This window comes from Phytophthora infestans, genomic scaffold (genome assembly GCF_000142945.1).
Source record: "Phytophthora infestans T30-4 supercont1.41 genomic scaffold, whole genome shotgun sequence".
NCBI lineage: Eukaryota > Oomycota > Peronosporomycetes > Peronosporales > Peronosporaceae > Phytophthora > Phytophthora infestans.
The window spans coordinates 951338-974486 of record NW_003303718.1 but is presented as its reverse complement, the minus strand read 5'-3'; the positions used below and the strand labels follow the sequence as shown (position 1 = coordinate 974486).

The following is a 23149-nucleotide window of genomic DNA, read 5'->3' as shown; positions in this document are numbered from 1 at the left end:
CAGGAGCATCGTGCGTGCTCTCGGATTCGGCTTCGTCCTCACTGCCAGAGTCGAACTCACGTTCTACGAGCCGAGGGTTCGGACGATTGTCTGGAGAGGCCGAGGGCGACGGGCTGCAGCGCTTGCTGGTTCGCTTGCCCACAACCTTTTTGCCCGATGAACCGATCGCCTCGGATGCCACCTGAGTAGCCTCCTTAAGTGCCGAGTCTTTGCCGTGAGGCTTAGTGCTCTTGGCTTGCGCCTTTCCGGCAGCAGCCTTGGAGCGTGTCGTCGCACCGCTCTTAGCAGTGCCACGAGGTATGAATAACGGCCGAAGTGGAAGACCTGGAAGAAGAGCGCACAGACTGCTGCTCGAGGCTCAAACTGTGAAGTGAGCCTCCGTTGTGTTTGTACGGCCAAGTCGATGGTTTTCGACTTTGAGAATGAAAGTTTGTGACGAACACTTCTTCATTCTGATTGGTCGGTAAACCGAACCTAAGTGGGGGAGGATGTAACGGGGTACGTATCCCTAAGTGTACCCTGGTTACATGAAGTGTGACACGTCACACTTCGGGATATTTGGTACAAAGTACCAAGGTCGTCCAAAGCCAACCATTGGTTGATGACATTGCATTTCTATAGGTGACTTATAGTTTGTATTAAACCCAAGCTTTATGTACCTATAGATATACTCAGTTTACATTCTACCTTAATTAGGTCACTTCGCTCTCTTTTGAATAAAGAGGGGACCTGTGAACTGCTGTTCACTGGGAGTTTGTATACTCTCGGAAGCTAACTTCCTCTAGCGCAAGGTGCTGTGTAACGGGGTACGTAGCCCTAAGTGTACCCTGGTTACATGAAGTGTGACACTTCACACTTCAGGAGCATGACACGTCATACTCCGGGATATTTGGTACCAAGGTCGTTCAAAGCCAACCATTGGTTAAACGACATTGCATTTCTATAGGTAGCTTATAGTTTGTATTAAACCCAAACTTAACTTACCTATAAATATACTCAGCTTACATTCTACCTTATTTAGGTCACTTCGCTCTCTTTAATTAAAGAGGGGACCTGTGAACTGCCGTTCACTGAGAGTTTGTATACTCTCGGAAGATAACTTCCTCTAGCGCAAGGTGCTGTGTGACCCCGTCACACTTGGTAGCACTCGTAGTCAATCCACGCCACCGCGGGTAGACTACCTGAACCTCTCCGAAGTTCGTTGCCATGGATAGGAACGACTTCTCCCATTTGAACGACTCTCAGTTCGAGTCGGTTCGGAAGATGGCAGGCATCTTCGGGATGGAGGCCCTGCAGAGCCTGGTGGTGTCAACACCGGCTGAGCAGCTCGAGCGCGTCAATGCATTTGACGCGTACGAGCAGGGCCTCATCGCGCATGTGCGGGAGAGCCTGCAGGCTCCGGAAGCAAATCCGCCTCACCCGAAGCCAATACGGCTGAAGGTTAAGCCGTATGAAGGGAAGGAAGGCGAGAACCTTCACTTCTGGGTCCGAGAAGTAGAGCTCGCGATGGACGCGGCTCTGATCTCGACCGAGCAACTGCGTGTTGCTTTTGCACTCTCCAACCTTAGCAGTCGTGCTAAGAGTTGGGTGTACACTCGGGAAGAAACATCCCCTGGATGTTTCACATCCTGGGCTCAGCTGTGCGAACAGGTCCGAGTCGCGTTCCTCCCGGCGAACTACGAGTACCGCCAGCGTTCGCGCTTCCTCGCGTGTAAACAAGAAGGGCGAACTGCACGAGTATGTGCAAGAGATACGGGAGCTCACGGCGTCCCTAGTGGGAAACCCACTTAACGAACACATCAAGATGACTGTGTTCATGGACGGCCTTCGAGTGGGCCCCGCACGCACTCAGCTGTTCCGGGTGCAGTCAAGCACCCTTGAAGAGGCGATTCAAGTGGCTCTTCAAGAAGAGTACAGCCATCGCCAGGCGCGTACGCCGGCCTCAGCGTGGCCTGGGAGTTCCTTGTCGGCTCCCGGTCGAACAAGCCCCAACGGACCAGTTCCCATGGAACTCGGGTCCGCCGAACAGCGTGACATCCGCTGCTTCGGCTGTGGGAGATGGGCCACTTCAAGCGCGACTGCCCCGCGGAAAGACTCCGCAGATGGTGCCTTCCCCAAGCCCGTCCTCAAGAGTCGCTGGAAGAAGCCAGGATCCCGGGGACAGGGGAACGCAGGGAGCCAGTAGGGGCGGGGCGCCCTACTGGGGAAGAACTAAGTCTTCGTGATAGGTGCGGGGTGGCGCGTACCACGGGGACTTAGCCCCTGAGAGTCTTCGCACTCTCGAATCGGCGAAGAGCAGCGGCGGGTTGCTCGTAGTACACGGATGTGTACGGGGATACGATCATCCCTTTAGAATCTTGATTGACTCTGGGGCGTCGAAGAATTTCGCACGCCGCCAGACGGTTGCTCGTAACAGCAACAAGTTGTCCGATGCTTTGAGAGAAAGCAAGGGCAACGGGACGGTGTCAGTGCGACTGGCCGACGGGAAGGTCGTCACTGTCCCCAATGGCCAAGTGGATCTGGCCGTCAAGTTTGAAGCCTTTGACAGCCTCGAACAGTTCACTGTTCTTGAAATGGATCCATATGACATGATCCTAGGCATGCCCTGGCTTGAGAAGCACGAGCCCTGGATCGACTGGCGAGGCAAGGCAATCGGTGCCAGCCGCCCTGCGCAGTCCGACAGATCATTGGTGAGTCCTGTTCCCACATCTGTCAGGACCCGGGGCGCCCGCGAGGGCTGCCAGGGTACCAAAGCATCCGGCAGATGCTTGGGAGTCGTCGACGTATATGACGACTCCGAGGATGTTTTGATGGTGGCCGCGCCCAGAAGAGGAGCCGGTCAAGTGGGTAACTTAGGTCCACAGGCGGGTAACTTAGTTCCGCAGACGGCTGCAGCTGTCATGAACACTGAGAACAGCGTGTTCAGAGTGGGTAACAGAGTTCCACTCACGGTCGCCCAGACCATAACTGAAGAGGAACGCGTTGAACACGCTTCCTGGATGGGTAACACAGTGCCACACGCGGTCGCCCAGACCTTAACTGAAGAGGAAGGCGTTGAACACGCTTCCTGTGTGGGTACAACAGTACCACACGAGGACACGAGTGCCTCGGGTGTCGTAGCAATGACATCCCTAGACGTGGGCAGCAAAGCTCCCCGTCACAGACGCCGTCGGCAAAGACGCCGCCGCCGCCTCAAGTCGGATCCGAACTTCGTTCCGATCGACGTCGCTTCAAGCGACTCGGAGTCCAGGGCCTGGGCTCCTCCGACAAGGCCGGTGGAAGAGTGTTATCACATCTTCGATGGCGAGACAGGTTTACCCGTCAAGGCATCTGGTGTCCACTTGGAGCCGCTGCCAGAGGTTGCAGAGATACTGCACCTCGAGGAAATGACGGCTGTGTCTTTCCTGACCAACCTCAAGGCTGGAGAGATTGCTGAGATGGTACTCATGAGACCTGAGACCACTCAGGAGGAGCTGAACTCCTCCTCTGTCTTGGACGGGAACGTCCTGGAAGACATGAACAAGCAGCGTCAGGCGCGCTTGGGTTCTGAGATTCTCAAGAGCCCCAAGGATCCTGTGTATCCTTTGGTGACGGAGTACGCGGACGTGGTGAACAAACACCCACCGACCTAACTCCCACCGGATCGAGGCGTACGGCACGAGATTGATCTCGTGCCCGACACAAAGTATTGTGTCACGAGGCAATGGCCTCTCCCACGCGAACAGTGCGAGGTCATTGATGCCTTCTTCGCCGCGAAAGCGAAGGCAGGCATGGTGCGGGAGTCGAAATCCCCGCACTCGACGCCGACTTTCTGCGTTCGTAAGCCGAACGGAAAGTGGCGTCTGGTTCACGCTTATAACAAGCTGAACAACGCAACGGTGCCGGCCCAAACACCGATCCCACGAAAGGATGTGTTGTTGAGCAACATGGCCGGAAGCGTACTGTACAGTGCGCTGGATTTGGTAGACGGATACAACCAAATCCTGATGCGAGAGAGTGACATCCCGCTCACCGCGGTAAGCACTCCAAGCGGCATGCTTTGGGAGTGGCTCGTCATGCCGCAGGGCTTGTCTAACGCCCCGGCGACGTTCAATCGCCTGGTGACGCAATTGTTCCGCCCTTTGCGTACCTTCGTACAGACGTACTTCGACGACATTTTCGTCCATAGCCGTGCCGAGGGAGGCAAGACGGCCATGGAGGTGCATCTAGGACACCTCCGTCGAGTGTTGGACGTGATGCGAGCGAACAAGCTCTACGCCAACATCGACAAGTGCGTTTTCGCGTCACCAGAGATCAAAGTTCTCGGTTGTTTCGTAAGCAACGTGGACGTTTGGGCTGACCCAGAAAAGGTCAAGGCCATAGCAGCATGGCCGACGCCCCGATCCCAGAAGGATCTTCGAAAGTGGTTGGGCTTGGCCAACTACCTTCACAAGTACTGCGCAGGGTACGCGGGCTTCGCTAAGCCCTTGTCGAGTCTCCTTCAGAAGGACGTCGACTGGCGCTGGGAGCAAGAGCACCAGGATGCTTTTGACAGCATCAAGGCCAGTCTCCAAAAGGCCCCTGTCCTGGCCCTGCCGGACGAGACGAAGCCGTTTAGCGTCGTCTGCGATGCCTCCGATTACGCCATCGGATGTGCATTGCTGCAGGCCGACACGGCTGGACACGAACGAGTCATCTCGTTCCAGTCCAGGCAGCTCAAAGCCGCCGAGCGGAACTACCCTGTCCATGACAAGGAGCTCCTGGCAATGAAATATGCCCTTGTGAAGTTCCGTGTTCACCTTCTGGGCTCTAGACCCTTTGTGATCTACACAGACCACGCGTCCTTGAGGACGGCGACTAACTCGCCTCACCTCTCCCAAAGGATGGCGAGGTGGCTGTCCTTCTTCGCGGAATACAACTTCCGCGTCGAATACAAGCCGGGCAAGCTCAACGTGCTTGCGGACGCCCTCTCTCGGCGTCCCGACTATGAGTTGGCCCACATCACGCGGGTGACAACGGATCTATATGATCGGATACGCATGGCGTATCGGGACGATGAGGCTGTCGCGCCTATCGTCAAGTTCCTTAAGGCCGAAACGAGCGCGAAGTCCGACTGGCTCTCGTCGCGACAGCACTCACGGCTCCACCGATATGAGTTGAAGGAGGGCCTCCTCTATTATCGGGTGGAGCCCACTGATCTTCCACGGGTGGTCGTACCCAACGACGAGGATCTGAAGTTCGACATCCTCGCGGAGGCGCATGACGCGCCCCCCAGCGGCCACTTGGGCCGCGAGAAGACCTTTCTGTCGGTCTCTCAGTCCTTCTGGTGGACCCACATGTACAAGTGGGTCGCCCGGTACGTCAAGACATGTGAAACATGTCAGCGGGTCAAACCCGCAGGGCACTCTTCGGCTCCACTACAGAGCCTGTCCGTACCGGCTGATTGTTGGAAGTCGATGAGTCTTGACTTCAATTTTGGGCTTCCCGCCGACGGACACGGCAACACCGGAATTTTGGTGTTCGTGTGTCGGCTGAGCAAGATGGTACATCATGCTCCAGTTCCCGTCACTGTTACGGGCGAACAAACCGCAAGGTTGTTCGTCGATGGCGTGTTCCGCTATCACGGTCTCCCAGAGACGATTGTCTCGGACCGAGACCCACGGTTCACTGCTGCATTTTGGAAAACGCTGTTCCCTTTACTGGGAACTCGTCTGCAGATGTCCACTGCGGACCATCCGCCGACAGACGGCCAAACAGAGCGCGTCAATCGAGTGCTCGAGGACACTCTGCGCAGTGTGTGCGCGGCAGCACCACGTACGTGGTCGACGCAGCTTCCAGTTGTTGCGTTTGCGCTCAACAACGCGGTGCACGCGTCCACGGGGTTCACGCCGTTCTACTTGAACGGCTTTCGCCACCCCAGAGTGCCTCTCACTCTTCGAGACACTGACTCCTCTATTCTAAGTGGAGGAGATGCTCGGTAAGCCCTTTCCTCCCAGGTCTCGGATGTGAGACCAGTTTCGCTGCGGAAACAAGTGGAATCCTTTATGAATACCAAGCTGAGCGTTGTCAGCAGGGTCCGCGATGCCATGGCAGCAGCCCAAGATAAACAAAAGGAGTCCTCCGACAAACATGTAAGAGGAAACTTAAGTGTATTTAAAGTGGAAGACTTAGTGTTACTAGACACGAGGAACCTACCTCTTGACACTGTCAGCTCTGCCGGCAGCAACAAACTGAAGCACCGCTTCATCAAACCTTTTGCAGTCCTGGCCAGACATGGTGCGTCGTACACCATCGACCTTCCAAAGTCAATGACGACGCACCCGACGTTCTATGTCGGACGTCGTAAGCGGTACTTTGACCCGCAGGGGGTTGCTGACTCGCAGTCCCCCCTTGACCCAGCTCCTCAAAGCGAGGGCGGGCCACAGACGTCGACGAAGGCGTCGGAGCAGGCGCCCAAGCCTCGGTCGGAACGGCAAGGCTGCGGTCAAGACCGTACGCCGGAGGGGCTCCGTACGAACGGACTCCGGAGCCATAAGCCGAGTACGCTGAGTACGCCGGGTACGCACCATACGCACCAAACGCGTACGTCTGGGAGTGTGCCGCAGGCGGCTCCGGACGTGGCAACAGAGCCTCGATCCGTCGGATCATGCGAAAGGCCTCGTCCAGATCGGACGAAGAGGCCCGGCGATCCTCCCGCAGGTGCAGGCTCGCGACCTCTCGCTCCAACAGGTCCAGGCGGCCCGCAAGACGAGCGAGCTCGCCCTGATTCCCTGCCTGGGCGGCAGCATCACCGCCAGTCCCAAGGCCAAGTGCAATCTCAAGCACGAGGACACGTTGACGGAGGCGGTCAGCCTCAGGGCCCTGTGTCGGACCCGCAGTCGGAGCACTTGGACGAGAGTGGCTTTCGGGAGGCGCCGAGTACTCGTACTCGTACGAGGGCACCTCCGCCCCTGCTTGACCGGAATGGAGAAGTCTACTTCCATGTGGAGCGGATCCTCCAGGAGCAACGGCGTCGCGGTAAGCGACAGCTCCTCGTGAAGTGGAGGGGTTATGCCCACTCCGAGAAGTCGTGGGAGCCGATTGAACGGTTCCGGATTGACTGCCCGAAGGCTGTCGCAATCTGGGAACAGAAGCGGCGGCAGCTTCATAAGTAGTCCGGGGCTTCTTGCCCGAACGGGGTACGGACGATGAATACATTCCGTACCCGCGCTCACCGTGAGCGCTAGAAGCCGCGCGCTTCAGGATGTCCCTTGGCAGCATGCGCTTGCTGATCAAGTAAGCAAAGCTCACACGAAGATCACGCTGGTCCAGGATGTGGGACAGCTGCTGATCTTCATGGAGTTCCCGTAACTCCGTGGGTGAGTACTTAAGAGTCTCCACCCACGCCCAGAACATGTCCTCACAAGAACTCCACGTGGGACAGTTCTCGGGCATAACCCAGGGTATCCCCAAACAGGATAGAGACCACCCCGGGTCTCGGGCTTCTTACGACAAGTCGTGAAGTCCTTAAGGAGAATGCGGTGTGGCGCAAGAAGCACACACCGAGCAGCCTCCAAGTTGTCGACGAACAACTGTTCTTTCTGAACAAGGGCTCGTTCATAGATGCCCCTAGAAGTGTGGCCGCCCACAAGGCCACGAGGTGCGACGAGGACCTCTAAGAAGAGGTCAGCCCCAGAGCTCTCCTCGGGAGGCCAATACCCTCTCGAGTTGATGGCAGCTCCCTGGCTGACGGGTGCCGCCACCGAACCCCCACGCACACGCTGGGCAGCTTAGAAATCCTCCTGCTGCTGGTCGAGGTCATTCGAGACATCCCGGGGCTCAACGATAGCACCCGCCTCCTCTTCTTCTTCCTCCTTCTCCTCCTCTTCATCCGAGGGGTCGAAGAAACTCTGATAGGAGCGTCGAGTCTCCTTCTCCTCGCGGAGTGGAGACTTAGAGGCTTTACGCTTCTTTGATGGCTTGACGCCTTCGGCTTTAGAGGCCTTAGCGCGCGCAAGACCCTCGGCAAGCGAGAGACGTTTGCGAGGATTCTCTTCCTCATCGCCACCGGCTTTGGGAGCGCCCTTAGCCTTGACGGCCGGACTCTCAGAGCGCACAGAGGTCCTGGGACTGTGATCACCGTGATCACTAGCGGGCGACTGCACACTGTCATCTTTGTGCTCACTGGGCACTGGGCTGTGCCCTCCCACAGAGCCCGCAGGAGCATCATGAGTGCTCTCGGGCTCGGCATCGTCCTCACTGCCCGAGTTGAACTCACGTTCCACGAACCGAGGGTTCGGACGGTTGTCTGAAGACGAGGGCGACGGACTGCGGCGCTTGCTTGCGCGCTTGTCCACAGCCGCGTCACCCGAGGAACCGATCGCCTCGGAGGCCACCTGAGTAGCCTCCTTGAGTGCAGAGCCTTTGTCGTGAGGCTTAGTGCTCTTGGCTTGCGCCTTACCGGCAGCAGCCTTGGAGCGTGTCTTAGCACCGCTCTTTGCAGTGCCACGAGGCATGATAACGGTCGAAGTGGAGACCTAGACGAAGAGCGCACAGGTTGCTGCTCGAGGCTCTAACTGTGAAGTGAGCCCCGCCGCGCTCGCGCGGCCAAGTCGATGGTTTTCGACTTTGAGAATGAGAGTTTGTGACGAACACCTCTTCATTCTGATTGGTCGGTAAACCGAACCTAAGTGGGGGAGGATGTAACGGGGTACGTAGCCCTAAGTGTACCCTGGTTACATGAAGTGTGACACTTCACACTTCAGGAGTATGACACGTCATACTCCGGGATATTTGGTACAAGGTACCAAGGTCGTTCAAAGCCAACCATTGGTTAAACGACATTGCATTTCTATAGGTAGCTTATAGTTTGTATTAAACCCAAACTTAAGCTACCTATAAATATACTCAGCTTACAATCTACCTTATTTAGGTCACCTCGCTCTCTTTAATTAAAGAGGGGACCTGTGAACTGCCGTTCACTGAGGGTTTGTATACTCTCGGAAGATAACTTCCTCTAGCGCAAGGTGCTGTGTGACCCCGTCACATGCTGTGTGACCCCGTCACATCTCGGCTAGACAAAGTAGTACACGTCGTTTAATTCACCCGATGTCGTTGGATCCCAATACGCTTTGGTCGTCGTATTTACTATTGCTAAGCTTATCTGGGATCTCCTCACCTAATTATGCTAAGGTTTGGCGCACCAATGATAATGTTCCACCTTCTAAATCGCCGAAAGTGACTTTGCAATGAAGCACACCTGAGAGTGTGGCGAAGCGCTCAGCCGAGAATAAGACAAAAACTTTCAGGGTAAGATGGTGCTCATCATGCAGATGACTTTAAGCCCTGGTGATAAAGGCGAATACTTCCTCTTCGCAATGGTTTACAGCCACGTCTACCTGTACCATGACGATCAACAATATTCATCCATCACGCGGGTATCTATTTGTAACAGCCAGTCGTCACGCATACATTTCTATAAGTAATGGCGGCACTCAGCATGCAAACTCTCGGCCGTGGCTGCACAAACGGACATGGCGCACTCCTACAGCCAACGCAAATTGTCATGAAGCCAACTTTTTCGGCGGTTAGAGCACAAAACCATGTTGGTATCCATGCGAATGCTCAGCTCCATGCTGCTGCTATTGCCAACAGGGTCCATATAGCATATAATGCTTAGCTTGAGTTCTTAATTCGTTTCCTTCTCGCGTTTTCGCTCTCCACGTAGCTTGTTCACTGACGTCATCTCTAGCATCGGCATCAAATGGATCTTCATCATGGTGCACGAGAGCAAAATTATGAAGCAAAACGCATGCCATGCACTGTTCGTTGACCCACACAAAGTCCTCTTTGCGCTTTACTTGAGTTGAGATTCACGCGCAGCGACTCCTTCACGCGCGGCAACTCCTTCACGCTCTCACGCGCGGCGGCTCCTTCACGCGCGGCAACTCCTTCACGCTCTCACGCGCGGCAACTCCTTCACGCGTTCACGCGCAGCGACTCCTTCACGCGCGGCAACCCCTTCACGCTCTCACGTGCGGCGGCTCCTTCACGCGCGGCATCTCCTTCACGCGTTCACACGCAGCGGCTCCTTCACGCGCGGCATTTCCTTCACGCTCTCACGCGCGGCGGCTCCTTCACGCGCGGCAACTCCTTCACGCGCGGCAACTCGTTCACGCGCGGCAGCTCGTTCACGCCCTGCGACTTGTTCACGCGGGGTTACGGGTTACAAAGTAATTATCGGGTTTTTGTGGCAGTTTAGTGGTGTTTCAGAGCTGAAAGCCCCCTCATTTCTCGACAAAAATGAGGCTCATCTCCGCCAAAAAAAATCCTAATTAATGACAACTTTGAAACCCCCTAATGCTGTCAAAAGTGACTCAAGAAATACAAGAGGTAGGTCGACAGGCAATTGGTGATGTAGAACATGTAAACACTAAGGATATTGTGTACTGTACATCGCTTGTTGCAACGCAACATAACTTGAGCACAGTATTCATATACTAGATGTATTTTTCTTTTAGTAAAGTGAAGAATAAAAAATCTAAAGCAGATTTTTGTTGAATCAATTTAAAGAGGTTTTACATCTTGCCCATGAAAAGATCGGCATGGCGGACGACGCAGTAACAGCTTTGCCGGTGGCACCGGCCTCAGCTCAGGCGGAAAAGAAGGCGAAGGCGAAGGCGCCACTGTATTTTGAGGACGATGTGGGTCTCTTTAAGGCTGTATGCCGTACATTTATGCAGAAGAAGAAGTGTACGCGCGGTGGCTGCAAGCTCGTGCACGACAAGCAACTGTGCCTGTACTTTTTTAAGACAGGTCAGTGCAAATTCGGCGACGATTGCCGCAAGAACCACTTTGTAAGTCTGCCCGATCCGAACGCGAAGGAGGAGGAGAATACCATAGCTACTGTCACTGCCACCTCCGGCGTCGAGAAGCTCGAAAAGAAGAAGAAGCCAGCCAATAAGCCGCGGGAAAAGAAGTCGAATTCCAAGGCTAAGGTTGACAAGCCCAACGACAACAAGGCAAAGATCGAGAACCCCAAGGAGGTGGAAGCACCCAGGGAGGCAGACAAACAGGACGTCGATACAAAGTGCAAGAAGAAAAAGAAGAACGAGCGGCGCCAGGCCACCAAGAAAAATACCGAGACCTTCGTGCCCATGACCAAGCCTGTGGATCTGCGCATCACTTACGACCTGGGATCCAAGGACGACAAGTTCTCTACGCCATTGACTTCGCGCGACGTGGTGCTTGTCCCCAACCTCTTCAGTGACTTTAAGAAGGGTGAGCTGTACGCCAAGCTCATGCACGAGCTCGACAACTGCGGCATCCCTCGTGAACAATTACTCAAGATGTGGCACGGCAACGACAAAATTGATGGTACGCATCTCATCGTGGACGACCGATCCACCTGGAAGGCCAAGTGCCCTACATTCGATCTGGTCACGGAGCGATTAAATATTTTTTTCAGTCTTAACATCAAAGCTACGCGCTTCAATTGGTACAAGGACACCTCGCAATGGAAGCCCTTCCACTTTGACGCCGCTGCTGTTAAGCCCCACATTGCAGCTATTCAGAACTTCACAGTTGGGATCTCGTTCGGCGCCACCCGCGACGCCGCCTTTGAACATGCCGAAACGAAGACAGTGGTGAGTGTGCCACAGCCGGACGGATGCGTCTACGCTTTCGCAAAGGATACGAACGTGATCTGGCGCCACGGTATCCTGCAGGACGTACCAATACGGGATGAAGGCCGCATTTCGATCATTGCGTGGGGCTGGGTGGATTACATGGCGGATGTTGCTTAGCCCGCTGCAGCGGTGGTGAAGGGATGCCAAAAGGACGACCAGTTCAGCGGAGAGTAGCAAGTGTAGGCGCTGAGCAACCATCAAGGTGAAGCGAATATGATAACATCAGCATTTGCACCTTCCAAATACAGCGCGCCGTTGTCTTTTATGCTGCGAACTTCATAATGCTGTCGTCGAGCGCAATCTGGCCACTCGAGGTTTTCGATGGTGGCAGAGAATCAGCACTCGCTCGATCGCTAAGCCCCGCCGGCATGAATCATTATGGTTTCTTTTTAAATCGCATCGATTTTAACCGCTAGGCTGCTTCTTCGCCGGCGTCACCAAACAGTACATCACAGCAACGATAGAGCTCGCCAACGCTGCCACATTGTGTTGAGGCGAGACTGATTGAATGAGTGATAAAGTGCATACAAGTACATACGTTTTTTAGATACAGACTTGTAATTTTTCGATCTCGAGAGGATCAGAGAAGCCCTGCCAGCTTGGCAGTGCCAACCGAGAGATCCATTTTTCCCTTATACAGAGACACAGACTACTTGATGGTAATCTTCCTGGAGTCGAAGAAGGTGCCGAGCCGCAGAGAAAAACACAAGCGCATGCCGCCCAGGCGTGCCGAGCTGCTCGGCCCGAGCAAGCGAATTCGCACTGAGGTGTCTGAAGGCTACTTTCGTAAATAGTATTTTATATCTACAAATTAGCGTTAAGTTGTAAATTGTTTGGTAGACCCCATCAATCCAGCCAATCCAGTCCCTCCAAAGATAAGATTCCGCCAATAAGAAGCAGGATACAGGCCAAAAACCCTACTTGCCTTTACGTTACCCAGTTGCTATCACTACGTTACAAACATCTTCAGGTCATAGTAGTAACGCGGCATTGCTTAAGCGAATATTCACTTCCGAGAAAACCCACCCGTACCAACATGAACAAACCTCTTCCGGTCATAGCGTCGTTTTTTTAAAGCTTTTTGGGGTTTGCGGATAATCACTTACATGTACGAGAAAACTAATCGTACCAGGTGACTGGCCCAATGCAATCGTATCGCTTAGCTGCATGCTTTCAGTTACCAAGCCTGGTGCTAGATGATTATATGCCTTGTTAATTTCATCGTTAGAAGAATTTATCAGTCTTGGTAGTGGTGGCGATGAGGTAGCGATACAGTAGATTGGAGCGAGCGACAAGGCCGAATATAATAGCTCGCTTTGTCGGTCATGCACCAGTTGATCAGAAGCTGCACCTCTAGCGTCTGAATGACAAAATGTACTGGTATCGGTTTTTCATGACGTTATCCTTGCCAGTCTCAACAAGCCAGCTTACATATTACCACTGTAGTAGATCAAGTTCATTTTTGGTACGAAAGCGCTTCACACACCCTCAGCCGTACTAAAGCGACATCAGTATCCTTCGCCCCAGACATTTGACACGCTTCTCTTTTTAATAATGTCCAGTATTTAGCATCACCTTGCAGCAGTACGATACTTGCTGAATGTGTGTGAATGCCGTGCTGGTGGCACTATATTGACAAAACTGGCAATTGCAGCCGCGTGACCTTGCTTCAAAATATATCAGCACCTGTGCCGCACAGGTGATGATATTTTGGCCTGATGCGCACACTGTGCGCATCAGGCCTCGGGCGCACTTCTTCTGCCTCATGATCGCTGCTTCCTGGCTGCATTAAACGCATACCGTTGATTCTCATAAATAGGGAGCAGCCACAGTGTAAATAGCCCATAGTGGAGATGCGGCTGTTGAAGAAGCAAGCCAGTGTGGCGTAGGCTCCCTTGTGTGTATAAAAACCTCAAAACCTCATAGGCGATTTAGCCTGTTTTGGCTCGCACAGTCCCCAGTTCACAACAGCAGCAGTCCCAGCCAGGTCAAGTCTACTCGCAAGGAACATGGCGCGCGGAGGAGCAGTCGGGCGCCCGAAGAAAAATGGAGACCACACGCGCAAGCCTCGCAAGAAAAAAGACAAGAACGCTCCCAAGCGCGCTCTGTCGGCCTTTATGTTTTTCAGCAATGACATCCGTGATACCGTGAAGAAGGAGATGCCCGACTTGCAGTTCCTCGAGATATCGAGTGAAATTGGTCGCCGTTGGAAGCAGATCTCCGATGAGGATCGTCGGGTGCGTTACCACGCCTCTGTACGGGGCTATTTACGCTCTTGCTGACCGTATTGTGACTTTTCTTACAGCCGTACGATGAGCTAGCCGCCGCTGACAAGCGGAGATACCAGGAAGAGAAGGAGGACTACGTTCCTGACCCATCTTTTGAGAGCACCAAGGGTTCCCGAAAGAAAAAAGACCCGAACGCCCCCAAGCGTGCGCTTTCTGCGTACTTTTTCTTCTGTAATGATATCCGCCAAGAGGTGCGCGATGAGAATCCCAACAAGAAGATCACGGAGATTGCCACGCTATTGGCCGAGAAGTGGCGCGCACTACCCGACAAGAAGCGTGCTAAGTACCAGAAGATGAACGAGGAGGCGAAGGTTAAGTACCAGCAACAAATGGACGTCTACAACGCCCAGGGCGCTGTGGAAGACCATGACGAGGAAGAGGAGAACGATGTCGACGACGAGGACGAGGACAGCGACGAATAAGGTGCAACTTAGGATATATTTCTCTAATGTGTCCGTCAGGACTGGAGATGGAGCAGAGTCAGCGAGCGGTGTCTAAGCTTTCTCTGGTAGTAGCTGCAGGCCACACAAACACGTATTCTTTTTTTATTCGTTCTATCTTTTGGAAACGTTTGTGCGTTTCTCCTTTCAAAGTGAGCGTGCAAGTCACTTGGTAATCGCGGCTCAAACTCGGCTGGCCCTTGTGTCTGTGTATCTCTGTCGTCGTGCTATTCGGTGGCTTAAAGTTATCAAAACCGGCGAACGGGCAGCTCCGGAGACAACCATGTGCGTACAGTACATGTACAATGAATGAACAGTACATGTAGTACTACAGTAGTAGCAGTAAAATACTGTACACGACGTGTATATCCGTAAGTGTACACCGCGACTGGAGACTGAGTCGATTCACGTTGTGCTATGAATACTAAAGCTGACACACCACTGTGCTACGTTCGTAGGGCCCCAGGGGTACAAATGCTTGTCGTCTACTACTGTACTACATGTAGATCGTAAAAGACGCGCCTTCTATTGCTTTACAGTTTTTCGCCTAATGCAGCAGCACGTCGAAGTCAGGAGTCACCACGAGATGACGTTCCACATTTCCTAGGATGCTCAGGAGCTTCTCCGTCGTGTTGATAGCGTAGATTTCTTCACAGAAGGACGGAGTCTGGGCCGCCGCCACCTCGAACTGCTTGTCGCCCAGCATCAGCACCATCTTGCCCGACTTGTGTACACAAATCTGTCGACCACAGGACAACACCCAATGCTCAGTAATTTGATAGACCGAGACAGCCGAATCGTATCTTACCTTGCCAATGAAGCCGCCCGGCGCTGTCTCGACGGAGTGGTCAAACACACCATCATCTCTGTCATACGAAACACAATAAAACAGTTAGAGCCGCCCAGTACTTCACACGACATGTAGTCGTTTTCGTTGTAAACGTACGCAAGCTCCTCCGGGTTCTTGCTCCCCTTTGCCTGCTTAGCGTCCTCCTTCGACTCGTCTACACTCTCCATAGGTTCATCTACGTCGGTGGTAGCACTAGGCGCCTTCGTGACGGCACTTGAAAGCGGCAACGTCGTCGGCATCTGAATGAAGAACAGCGAGTCATCTGGAGCCACCAAGTCACCAGCGACATCGCAGAATACGGCGCCCGCGCTCTCAGGCTCCGGCGGACGCACGATCGGAAGGCTCATCGGCTCCATCACCGACTTCACCACAGGTGGCCACACCTCTTCCACCTCCGTCTCGGGCATCTTTCCTCCAGGCATTTCCTCGTCTAGCACACTGATACCTGTACCACCAGCAGCCGAGTAATCGGTAGCGGGCGTCACGCGCGGAGCGGGTGCGTTGCTTCCTCCGCTATACGACGATCCGCCTGAAAGCGTGCCGACAAACGCGACCTTGCCGCTGGGCAGAACGCCTCGTCCGCGACCACGACCACGGCCGCGCCCACCCCCGCGGCCACCTCTACCTCCTCTGCCTCCTCGTCCTTTGTTGTTGTCGTTCCTGAGCCCTCCGGCGCCCGTGGAGTGTTGCTTGGCATCATTTGAGCGCTGTGGACCAGCGTCTGTACTATCAACACGTCCTTCAGATGCAGGACGACGTTTGGCAGCCTTCGGTACGAATTTGGGCCGCCGCGCAGGGGCAGTGGAAGCGTCGGCCGAGGTTCGTAGGGACCTGTGGGTATAGAAGCATGGTGAGCATTAGCGGAAGAGTGTATTTTAAAGAAAAGGTGGCATAAATAGATGATATGAAGATGGATGCCATGGAGGTTAACATACGTGAGGCGCGCGCTGGATGCGTCTACGCGTGGACGCACCGAGGCATCGCCGCTGGTCTGCTTTCCAGCCATTTTGGATTTTGATGGCGACTGTGTGAATGGTACCATGTACCACCTGATGAACGGATTTAAATTTTAGGAAGGACAGTCAATTCAGCATGGCCCCGTCGTCTTCGCCACCGCCATCCGTAGCCACCGCCCCGCAGCCACCAATGGAGATGCATGAGGGCGCCCCACTGGGCCGCCGCGTATTTGATTCGTGGGATGACTTCCACGTGTACATGGAGACATACGCCAGCCGCAGCTTTCAGCTCTTTCGCAGGCGAACGTCAACCTCTGTGAAACTGCGCAACCGGCGCGTGGTCGAGCGCTTCTCTGCTAAGATGCCGGCAGATAGCGTGAGACCTGAGAGCGCGCGTCTCATTCCAGAGACATATCGCAACTACTCGCTCACGCTCGTGTGCACGCACAGCGGCGCCTTCGTGTCCCGGGGAACAGGGCAACGCTCTCGACAGGATGTTCGAGCTACTCACTGCAACGTACAAGTTAATGCGTGTTTGAAGCTCGCCGACCCCGTCACCAATCGTTACCAGGTGAATGTGACGCGGGCACTATTGTTGCACAATCATCGCGTGGATAAAGAAACGTTTTTGCAGTACAGCAACACGAGACTGAATCTCTCGGACGAACTGCTTAGCTGCGTCGAGCTTATGAGGAAAACAGGAGTCAAGCCCAAGGACATTCGTACTTACATAATGGAGCATTCGTGCTGCGCACCGACGCTGAAGGACGTGCAGAATATTCTGCATCGGCTGCGCAACCAGGAGGAAGCGGCAGTAGCAGTCGCCAAGGCAAAAAACACCAATCAACAACAAACAGAAGCTGTTGCACCGCCCAATAATCAAAGATTTGAGCCTGCCACCCCAAAGCTGACTTCAGATGAGCAAGTCTTGCATGACTACCGCCTCACTCTACCTGTTTCCGGCAATGAGGCCTCTAACCCAGTAGAACCCACAACTCAGTTCGAAGTGGCTCACGCGATGGGGAAAACAGTTGCAACTCTGCTGGCCGATATGTCGGCGACTGAGTTTGCTGGAGCGTTCCGTGTTCTGGAGGTTGCCACCAACATTGTGCGTGAACGGAGAGAAGAGAAGGAAACCCAATCTAAATCAACAACATCTAGTGATGAAGGCAAGATGACGACCGACGTAAGCGATCGTTCCAGTGGCGCCGGTGTAGCTCTTTCAGCTGCCAATGCCTGGTCACGGGCCCTGTAGTGTGCCGTTCATATTAAGCTTAGGCCACTCTAAATCTACGTAGTCGCGAGTATCCAGTGTGGAAACAATTCATACTACTGTAGTCTTGCTGAAGGCATCATGTTCTTTGTGGCGAACGAGGACAATCATTCAGTCACTGTCTCCTAATATGAATGTAACGTGAAATCTGAATGGACATATACGGTGCTAATAATTTTATTTTTTTAGGTAATTTTCTTAGTCAGCACAGATGCACGCTGCACATCGGCAGGTAAATGAAGCGCAGAAGGAACGGTGCCTTCCTCAACTATGCTACTAGTTCGTTCGTTCGAGGATCGGATAGAGTAGTCGCAGGACTCGAAGATTCTTGACAGCTTTGTAAACCCTTCTTCCTTGAGCTTGCTCGAGCGCGTCCCTACTTATTCCGGACTCAGGTCCGAATCACTACATGTAGAGATAATATGAGTCACTCTTTTTCATAATATGACCGGGGCTCTATCAGATGAATATCGTTGTTTATCAATAATACATGGATCGTTTTTAATTCATTTATCGGCCACGACTCAAACAGTAAAGCGAGCTGCTTGTACTGTAACAGCCCAGAAGGAGCTCGAAAATACCTCTTCAAGAAAGCTCGAAGGACGTACGACCAGTTAGACGCGTGCACATTTAAAATTAGTGCATGCACGAGTCTCATATGTAATTGCCGGCGGGTACTTACCCGTACGTTGACTAGCGGCTTCGCTGCAGTTAGTCGTGAGCTTGACTCCAGCCAGCGAGGGTCTGCCTGCTCTGATCCCACGAAGAAATAAGGTGAGAGATTAGAAATGAATGGGTCTTTTAGACAGCTGAAAGTTTCAGTAAATAAAACTCCTGACAGCAATACGTCTAAAGTCTATTCTAAAAAGATCATTTTTGCCCAATACAGATATACATGTATACACTTGCAGACTTTTGTCATTTGGGCAAACATAAATAATGTCATGTACATGTACGACAGGATATCATGTTTCCCAAGTTTCATTTTGGAGAGGTTCTCCATGCTCGGCCCAGTATCCCGTGGTCTTCGTCACCAAGATATGGAAAATTTCAACAACCCCCTTTACAAATACAGCACGCGCAACGTGCTGCTAAGCATTATTGCCGCCTTGGCTGCTTACGTCTAGATGGCGCTGGCCGTTGCATCATCCCAGGGTCGCATACAAAATCTCTCATAGTGGAGGTAGGATCGCAGCCCCTTTCTATTTGGCTTTCACTATGGGGGCACTTTATAGGGTTGTTCGCGAGCAAAAACGAACCAGTGGCTGCTGAGGTGAGCTTCTCAGGTTTCAGTACGAAATTCTCGCGAGAAGTCAGACCAGCGGAGCTACCGGCTCCTTTGACGGCAAAGCTCCACTCGTCGTCAGTGAAGATCGAGAGCCGACGGTAGCAACACATGGCGCCGGCACAGCCGCAATCGACCCCCGCCGCCACCGAGGCTGGCGCCGTGACCAAGCTGCAGCGAACTTCCAAGAAGCGCAAGGCCAGCAGTGACGCGCCCGCCGTCTTCCGAGCCTCCGCCGCTGCGCGTGATGCCAGCGGAGCCTCAGCACGCTGTTCGCTTTGTGGCTTTAGCGCTTCCACACTGGATCACTTGCTCACTCACGTACGCGAGTCACACGGCCGAGACCACAAGCAAGCGACGCCCCAGATGGGTACGTTTGATATCCGGCTGTTGCTGCGTGATGACATCCCTTGACTGTTCTCTCCCTCTGTTGTGGTGGACAGCACTTCCGCTCGAAGTGGCGCAGATGGTGGTGCAGCGGGCGCTGGATCAGGCGGCGCTGGGAGGCGCCACCAGCGCGTGGCTTGAGGTCATACAGCAGCAATTCAAAGCTGCAGCTGAGATGACGGCTGCACTGGAGCGGAAAGACGCGCACAGTGTTGCGGTGGCAATCCGCAAGCTGCATGGCCTGACGCAGGCAGGAGATGAGGAGTCAGTGCTAATCACATTACAGCAGGCTGCGCATATCTTGCTACAATCGCCACCTCACGCTACGGCAGTCTCGGTGGCGACGATCAAGCTGGAAAATCAAGCCCATAACCCAGCACAAGCTACAGATAACGCAACGACGTCGAAGCAGAACGGAAAGGATTCTAGTATTCACGAGGCGGAGGCGGCACAGGCGCTAACGGGACTGCGAGCCACAGCTTCGAGTGCGCAGGAGACGACGACAACTGCGCCCGTCATCTCAACGTCGTCCTCGCGTCCACCCGCTGTACCGAAGGCGTCTCCTGCGGCCCCTCAAGCCTCGTTCCCTTCCTTTGTGCTGGGATCACCTCTGACCATCACAGCGCCGCAGCCTCAAATAGGTAGTTCACATTTCCACCCACCAGAGCTGTTCACGCCCGGTTCGGTGCGGTCGCCGACCACTCCGTCCTCACTACCAAGTCTCTTTGCGCGCAGGCTGTTGGCCCCGCTGGCGTCTCCATCCAGTGTAACTGATGGAGACCGTTTGGCGCAGAGTGTGGCTGGGATGGGATACCAAAATCCCATTATCGTCACGGACCAACGCAACCCGTTGGGCTCTACTATTCGGCCGGATACTTCCCCAGCATCTCTCACTCCTGTGTTTTATTCGTCATTTCCGACACTGTCAGCAGCCAATAATGTCGTTAATACTGGCGCTGCTCCTACGAACCGACCGACTTCCGCGTCCCCTGTCAAGCGCAAAAGTATCACATCCAAACAGTTAAGTGTAAGATGCGATGCCGAAGTTGCTGCCGCTCGTGCTGCTGCATCAACGGCAACGGCAGAGGCAGCTGCAGACACGTCCGTGCTTGTGGCGTTGGGTCCTATCTCCGTGCCTGGCACACCTAGCACACCTGCGACTCGCAAAGCTACTCCTCGTCGGTGGACCAAGGAAGAAGATGACGCTCTGCGCGCTGCAGTAGAGAACCACCGCGAAAAAAACTGGAAGGCTATTGCCGCTCAAGTGCCTGGACGGAACCACACGCAGTGTCTGCAGCGATGGACCAAAGTTCTGGCCCCAGGTCTCGTGAAGGGTCACTGGTCTCCGCACGAAGATGACCTACTGCGACGCCTTGTGGCGACAGAGCAGAAGAACTGGGGCGACGTGGCCTCCAAGATCCCAGGCCGCACGTCAAAACAGTGCCGCGAGCGGTGGCACAATCATTTGGATCCGCAGATCGTTCGCGGTGCGTACACCCCTGAGGAGGACCGCCTGATCTTGGAGGCACAAGCACGACTGGGCAACCGCTGGTCGGTCATTGCGGCGATGCTGCCTGGTCGGACCGAAGACGCAGTCAAGATCCGCTGGAAGTCGCACTGCCGTGTGTGGCGAGCGCGCAAGTACCTGCGTAAGAACCCCAACAGTGATGTGGACATGCTGAGCGAGCCTGCACAGACGCCTCGGACCCCGTTGGTGCCTCCTACTGGCGACTTTAAGTGGCCGGTGCCGCTTCCAAATGGTCCTGCAGACGAACAAGAATCAAGCAAAACGTGTGCTGAGGCGACGGCGCAGGCTGTGGGCGGAGAGTAAGACGCACTGTGGACGTCGGCGGACGTAATTCAAATATGAACCTGTACTGTACCTTGTATCACTTGCTGATTGGTCGAAAAAAATACAATTTCGAAGCCACTCAAGTCTCAACTCGTTTGACACCATGGCGGTATGTGGCTTCACGTAGCTCCTCTCTGCGGCATGGATAACGACGGAGCGGCAATGTCTCTATCGCTCTACTCATTGTCAATATCTCCCTAACTTATTCTCTCCCTGTCGGTGTGCTTATCTCTTTTCGCAAATTAGGTCTCATCGCTGGAGCTTGCTCTGCAGCCAAAATACTTAGACAGCTCTTCGAACCGCGCAAGTCTTGCCGTTCTCCGCAACGTCGGCGTCTCCATTCTTGAATTACCGCCCAGTTCTGCTAATAGCAAGGCAGAATCTACTGTTGACGTGACTAGCGACGAGGAGCTACAGAACGAGCACTCGAGCGCCGCCGACGTCGTCTACAGGGTCGTCAAAGGCTGCGTGCATTTGGACGTGCGTGACTCCGCCGACTGCTGGGTGCGCTGCACTTTGACGGAAGGAATGAAGGCCTCGCTGAGTCTGCGCACACTACGCCGCTTCGTGCCGATCGCAGGTAACGCAACGCAACTCCTGGAGAGCAGCAAGGGCTCTCGTAGTCTCATTGCTCGCTTCACACGCGCAGCAGACGCCGCTAACCACTCGATGTTGATGACCGCCAGTGGATGCCGCGATCTGGTTTGCGAGCTGTGCCGGCTGTACTACAGTACAGAATGGATGACAGGCACGGGTGGTGCAATGAGTCTGCGCTACGGCGAGCGCATCTACGTGACCCCGTCGGGTTGCTCCAAGGAGCGTCTACAGCCCGAGGACTTGTATGTGCTAGACCTGGAGGGCAGTATTCTTTCAAGCCCCACGGCCAAACCGGGCAAGAAGGCCCCCAAGCTTTCAGACTGTGCACCACTGTTCCTGAACGCGCACAAGATTTGCAAGGCTGCTGTGGTGCTGCACAGCCACGGCATTAAATGTAACCTGGCGGCGGCACTTTGCGACGGTAAGAGCGAGTTCCGAATTTCGCACCAGGAGATGATCAAGGGCATTACCGGCCATGGGTACGCCGACACGTTGGTTGTGCCTGTGATCGACAACGCACCCAAGGAATCTGCCCTCGCGGAGCCGATTGCGCGTACTTTGAAAGCATATCCCAACACGTCTGCTGTCCTGGTTCGTCGTCACGGTCTCTTTGTGTGGGGTGACTCGTGGGAAGCTGCTAAGCGCCATGCTGAATGCCTGCACTACCTGTTTGAGGCGGCTATCGAGATGCGCAAGCTGAACCTGGACTACACGGCTCCTCCCGTGTCTGCTTCCTCTGGCAACGGCAGCTCTCTTAAGCGCGCACGAACTGACGAAACAAACAACGGAGAGCTCAGCATGGCTGAAAAGCACAAGGTGGTGATGCTGGATATTGAAGGAACCACGACACCAATTACGTTCGTTCACGACATTTTGTTCCCGTACGTGACGGACAATGTCGCCCGCTTTCTGCAACAAACATGGGAGTCATCCGACTCGAAGGCGGACGTGGCGGCTCTGATGGCTCAACATAAGCAGGACCAGGCTGATGGAATGAACCCGCCTACGTTGGATGATACTCAGGGCAAGGATCAAGTCGTTGAGGCTCTCACAGCGTATGTGAAGTGGAATGTTAAGGCAGACCGCAAAATTGGACCCCTCAAGCAGCTACAAGGTCACATGTGGCTGCAGGGCTATGAAAAGGGTGAGTTGAAGGCGCTCGTGTACGACGATGTACCTCCGTGCCTTGAGCGCCTACACGCCCGTGGAGTGCGTGTGGGCATCTACTCTTCCGGCTCACGTCAGGCGCAGAAGCTGCTCTTCCAGTATTCGGACAAAGGCGATCTGCGAGAATACCTGACCGTCTACTTCGACACGAAGATCGGCCACAAGCGCGAGGTTGGAAGCTACAAGGAAATTGTTCAGAGTCTTGGCGTGGACAGTGGTAAGGACGTGCTTTTCGTCACGGACGTGATTGAAGAGGCTCAGGCTGCTGAAGCCGCCGGACTCGACACTGTTCTGTCCGTGCGTCCAGGCAACAAGCCGCTGCCGGAGTCTCACCACTTCCCCACGATCTGCTCCTTCGCCGATCTATGAGTGCTCGCTATCATGAAATACAGCAGCACTCTGTTTAGTG

The 23149-nt window shown here is 54.2% G+C and overlaps 6 protein-coding genes across 6 annotated transcripts; 5 read left to right on the top strand and 1 right to left on the bottom strand.

Annotated features, from left to right (window-relative positions):
* Positions 1-9363: 9363 nt before the first annotated feature.
* On the top strand, positions 9364-11762 carry PITG_16118 (uncharacterized protein; the record flags this gene model as incomplete). Its single annotated transcript, XM_002897844.1, has 4 exons — positions 9364-9395; positions 9710-9781; positions 9841-10190; positions 10531-11762. The coding sequence occupies 4 exons, from the start codon at positions 9364-9366 to the stop codon at positions 11760-11762; spliced, it is 1686 nt and encodes a 561-aa protein (XP_002897890.1).
* A 1853-nt stretch (positions 11763-13615) lies between these two features.
* On the top strand, positions 13616-14490 carry PITG_16117 (uncharacterized protein; the record flags this gene model as incomplete). Its single annotated transcript, XM_002897843.1, has 2 exons — positions 13616-13882; positions 13951-14490. The coding sequence occupies 2 exons, from the start codon at positions 13655-13657 to the stop codon at positions 14353-14355; spliced, it is 633 nt and encodes a 210-aa protein (XP_002897889.1).
* Positions 14491-14778: 288 nt separating this feature from the next.
* Positions 14779-16231, bottom strand: PITG_16116 (uncharacterized protein; the record flags this gene model as incomplete). Its single annotated transcript, XM_002897842.1, has 4 exons — positions 14779-15112; positions 15182-15239; positions 15320-16054; positions 16159-16231. The coding sequence occupies 4 exons, from the start codon at positions 16227-16229 to the stop codon at positions 14921-14923; spliced, it is 1056 nt and encodes a 351-aa protein (XP_002897888.1).
* An 87-nt stretch (positions 16232-16318) lies between these two features.
* On the top strand, positions 16319-17434 carry PITG_16115 (uncharacterized protein; the record flags this gene model as incomplete). Its single annotated transcript, XM_002897841.1, has 1 exon — positions 16319-17434. One exon carries the CDS (start codon positions 16370-16372, stop codon positions 17432-17434), a length of 1065 nt encoding a protein of 354 aa, XP_002897887.1.
* Positions 17435-18789: 1355 nt separating this feature from the next.
* Positions 18790-21038, top strand: PITG_16114 (myb-like DNA-binding protein, putative; the record flags this gene model as incomplete). The annotated part of the gene is made up of 3 exons (XM_002897840.1): positions 18790-19107; positions 19181-19455; positions 19537-21038. The coding sequence occupies 3 exons, from the start codon at positions 18849-18851 to the stop codon at positions 20953-20955; spliced, it is 1953 nt and encodes a 650-aa protein (XP_002897886.1).
* A 100-nt stretch (positions 21039-21138) lies between these two features.
* PITG_16113 (uncharacterized protein) lies at positions 21139-23109 on the top strand (the record flags this gene model as incomplete). The annotated part of the gene is made up of 2 exons (XM_002897839.1): positions 21139-21161; positions 21267-23109. The coding sequence occupies 2 exons, from the start codon at positions 21139-21141 to the stop codon at positions 23107-23109; spliced, it is 1866 nt and encodes a 621-aa protein (XP_002897885.1).
* Positions 23110-23149: the final 40 nt, after the last annotated feature.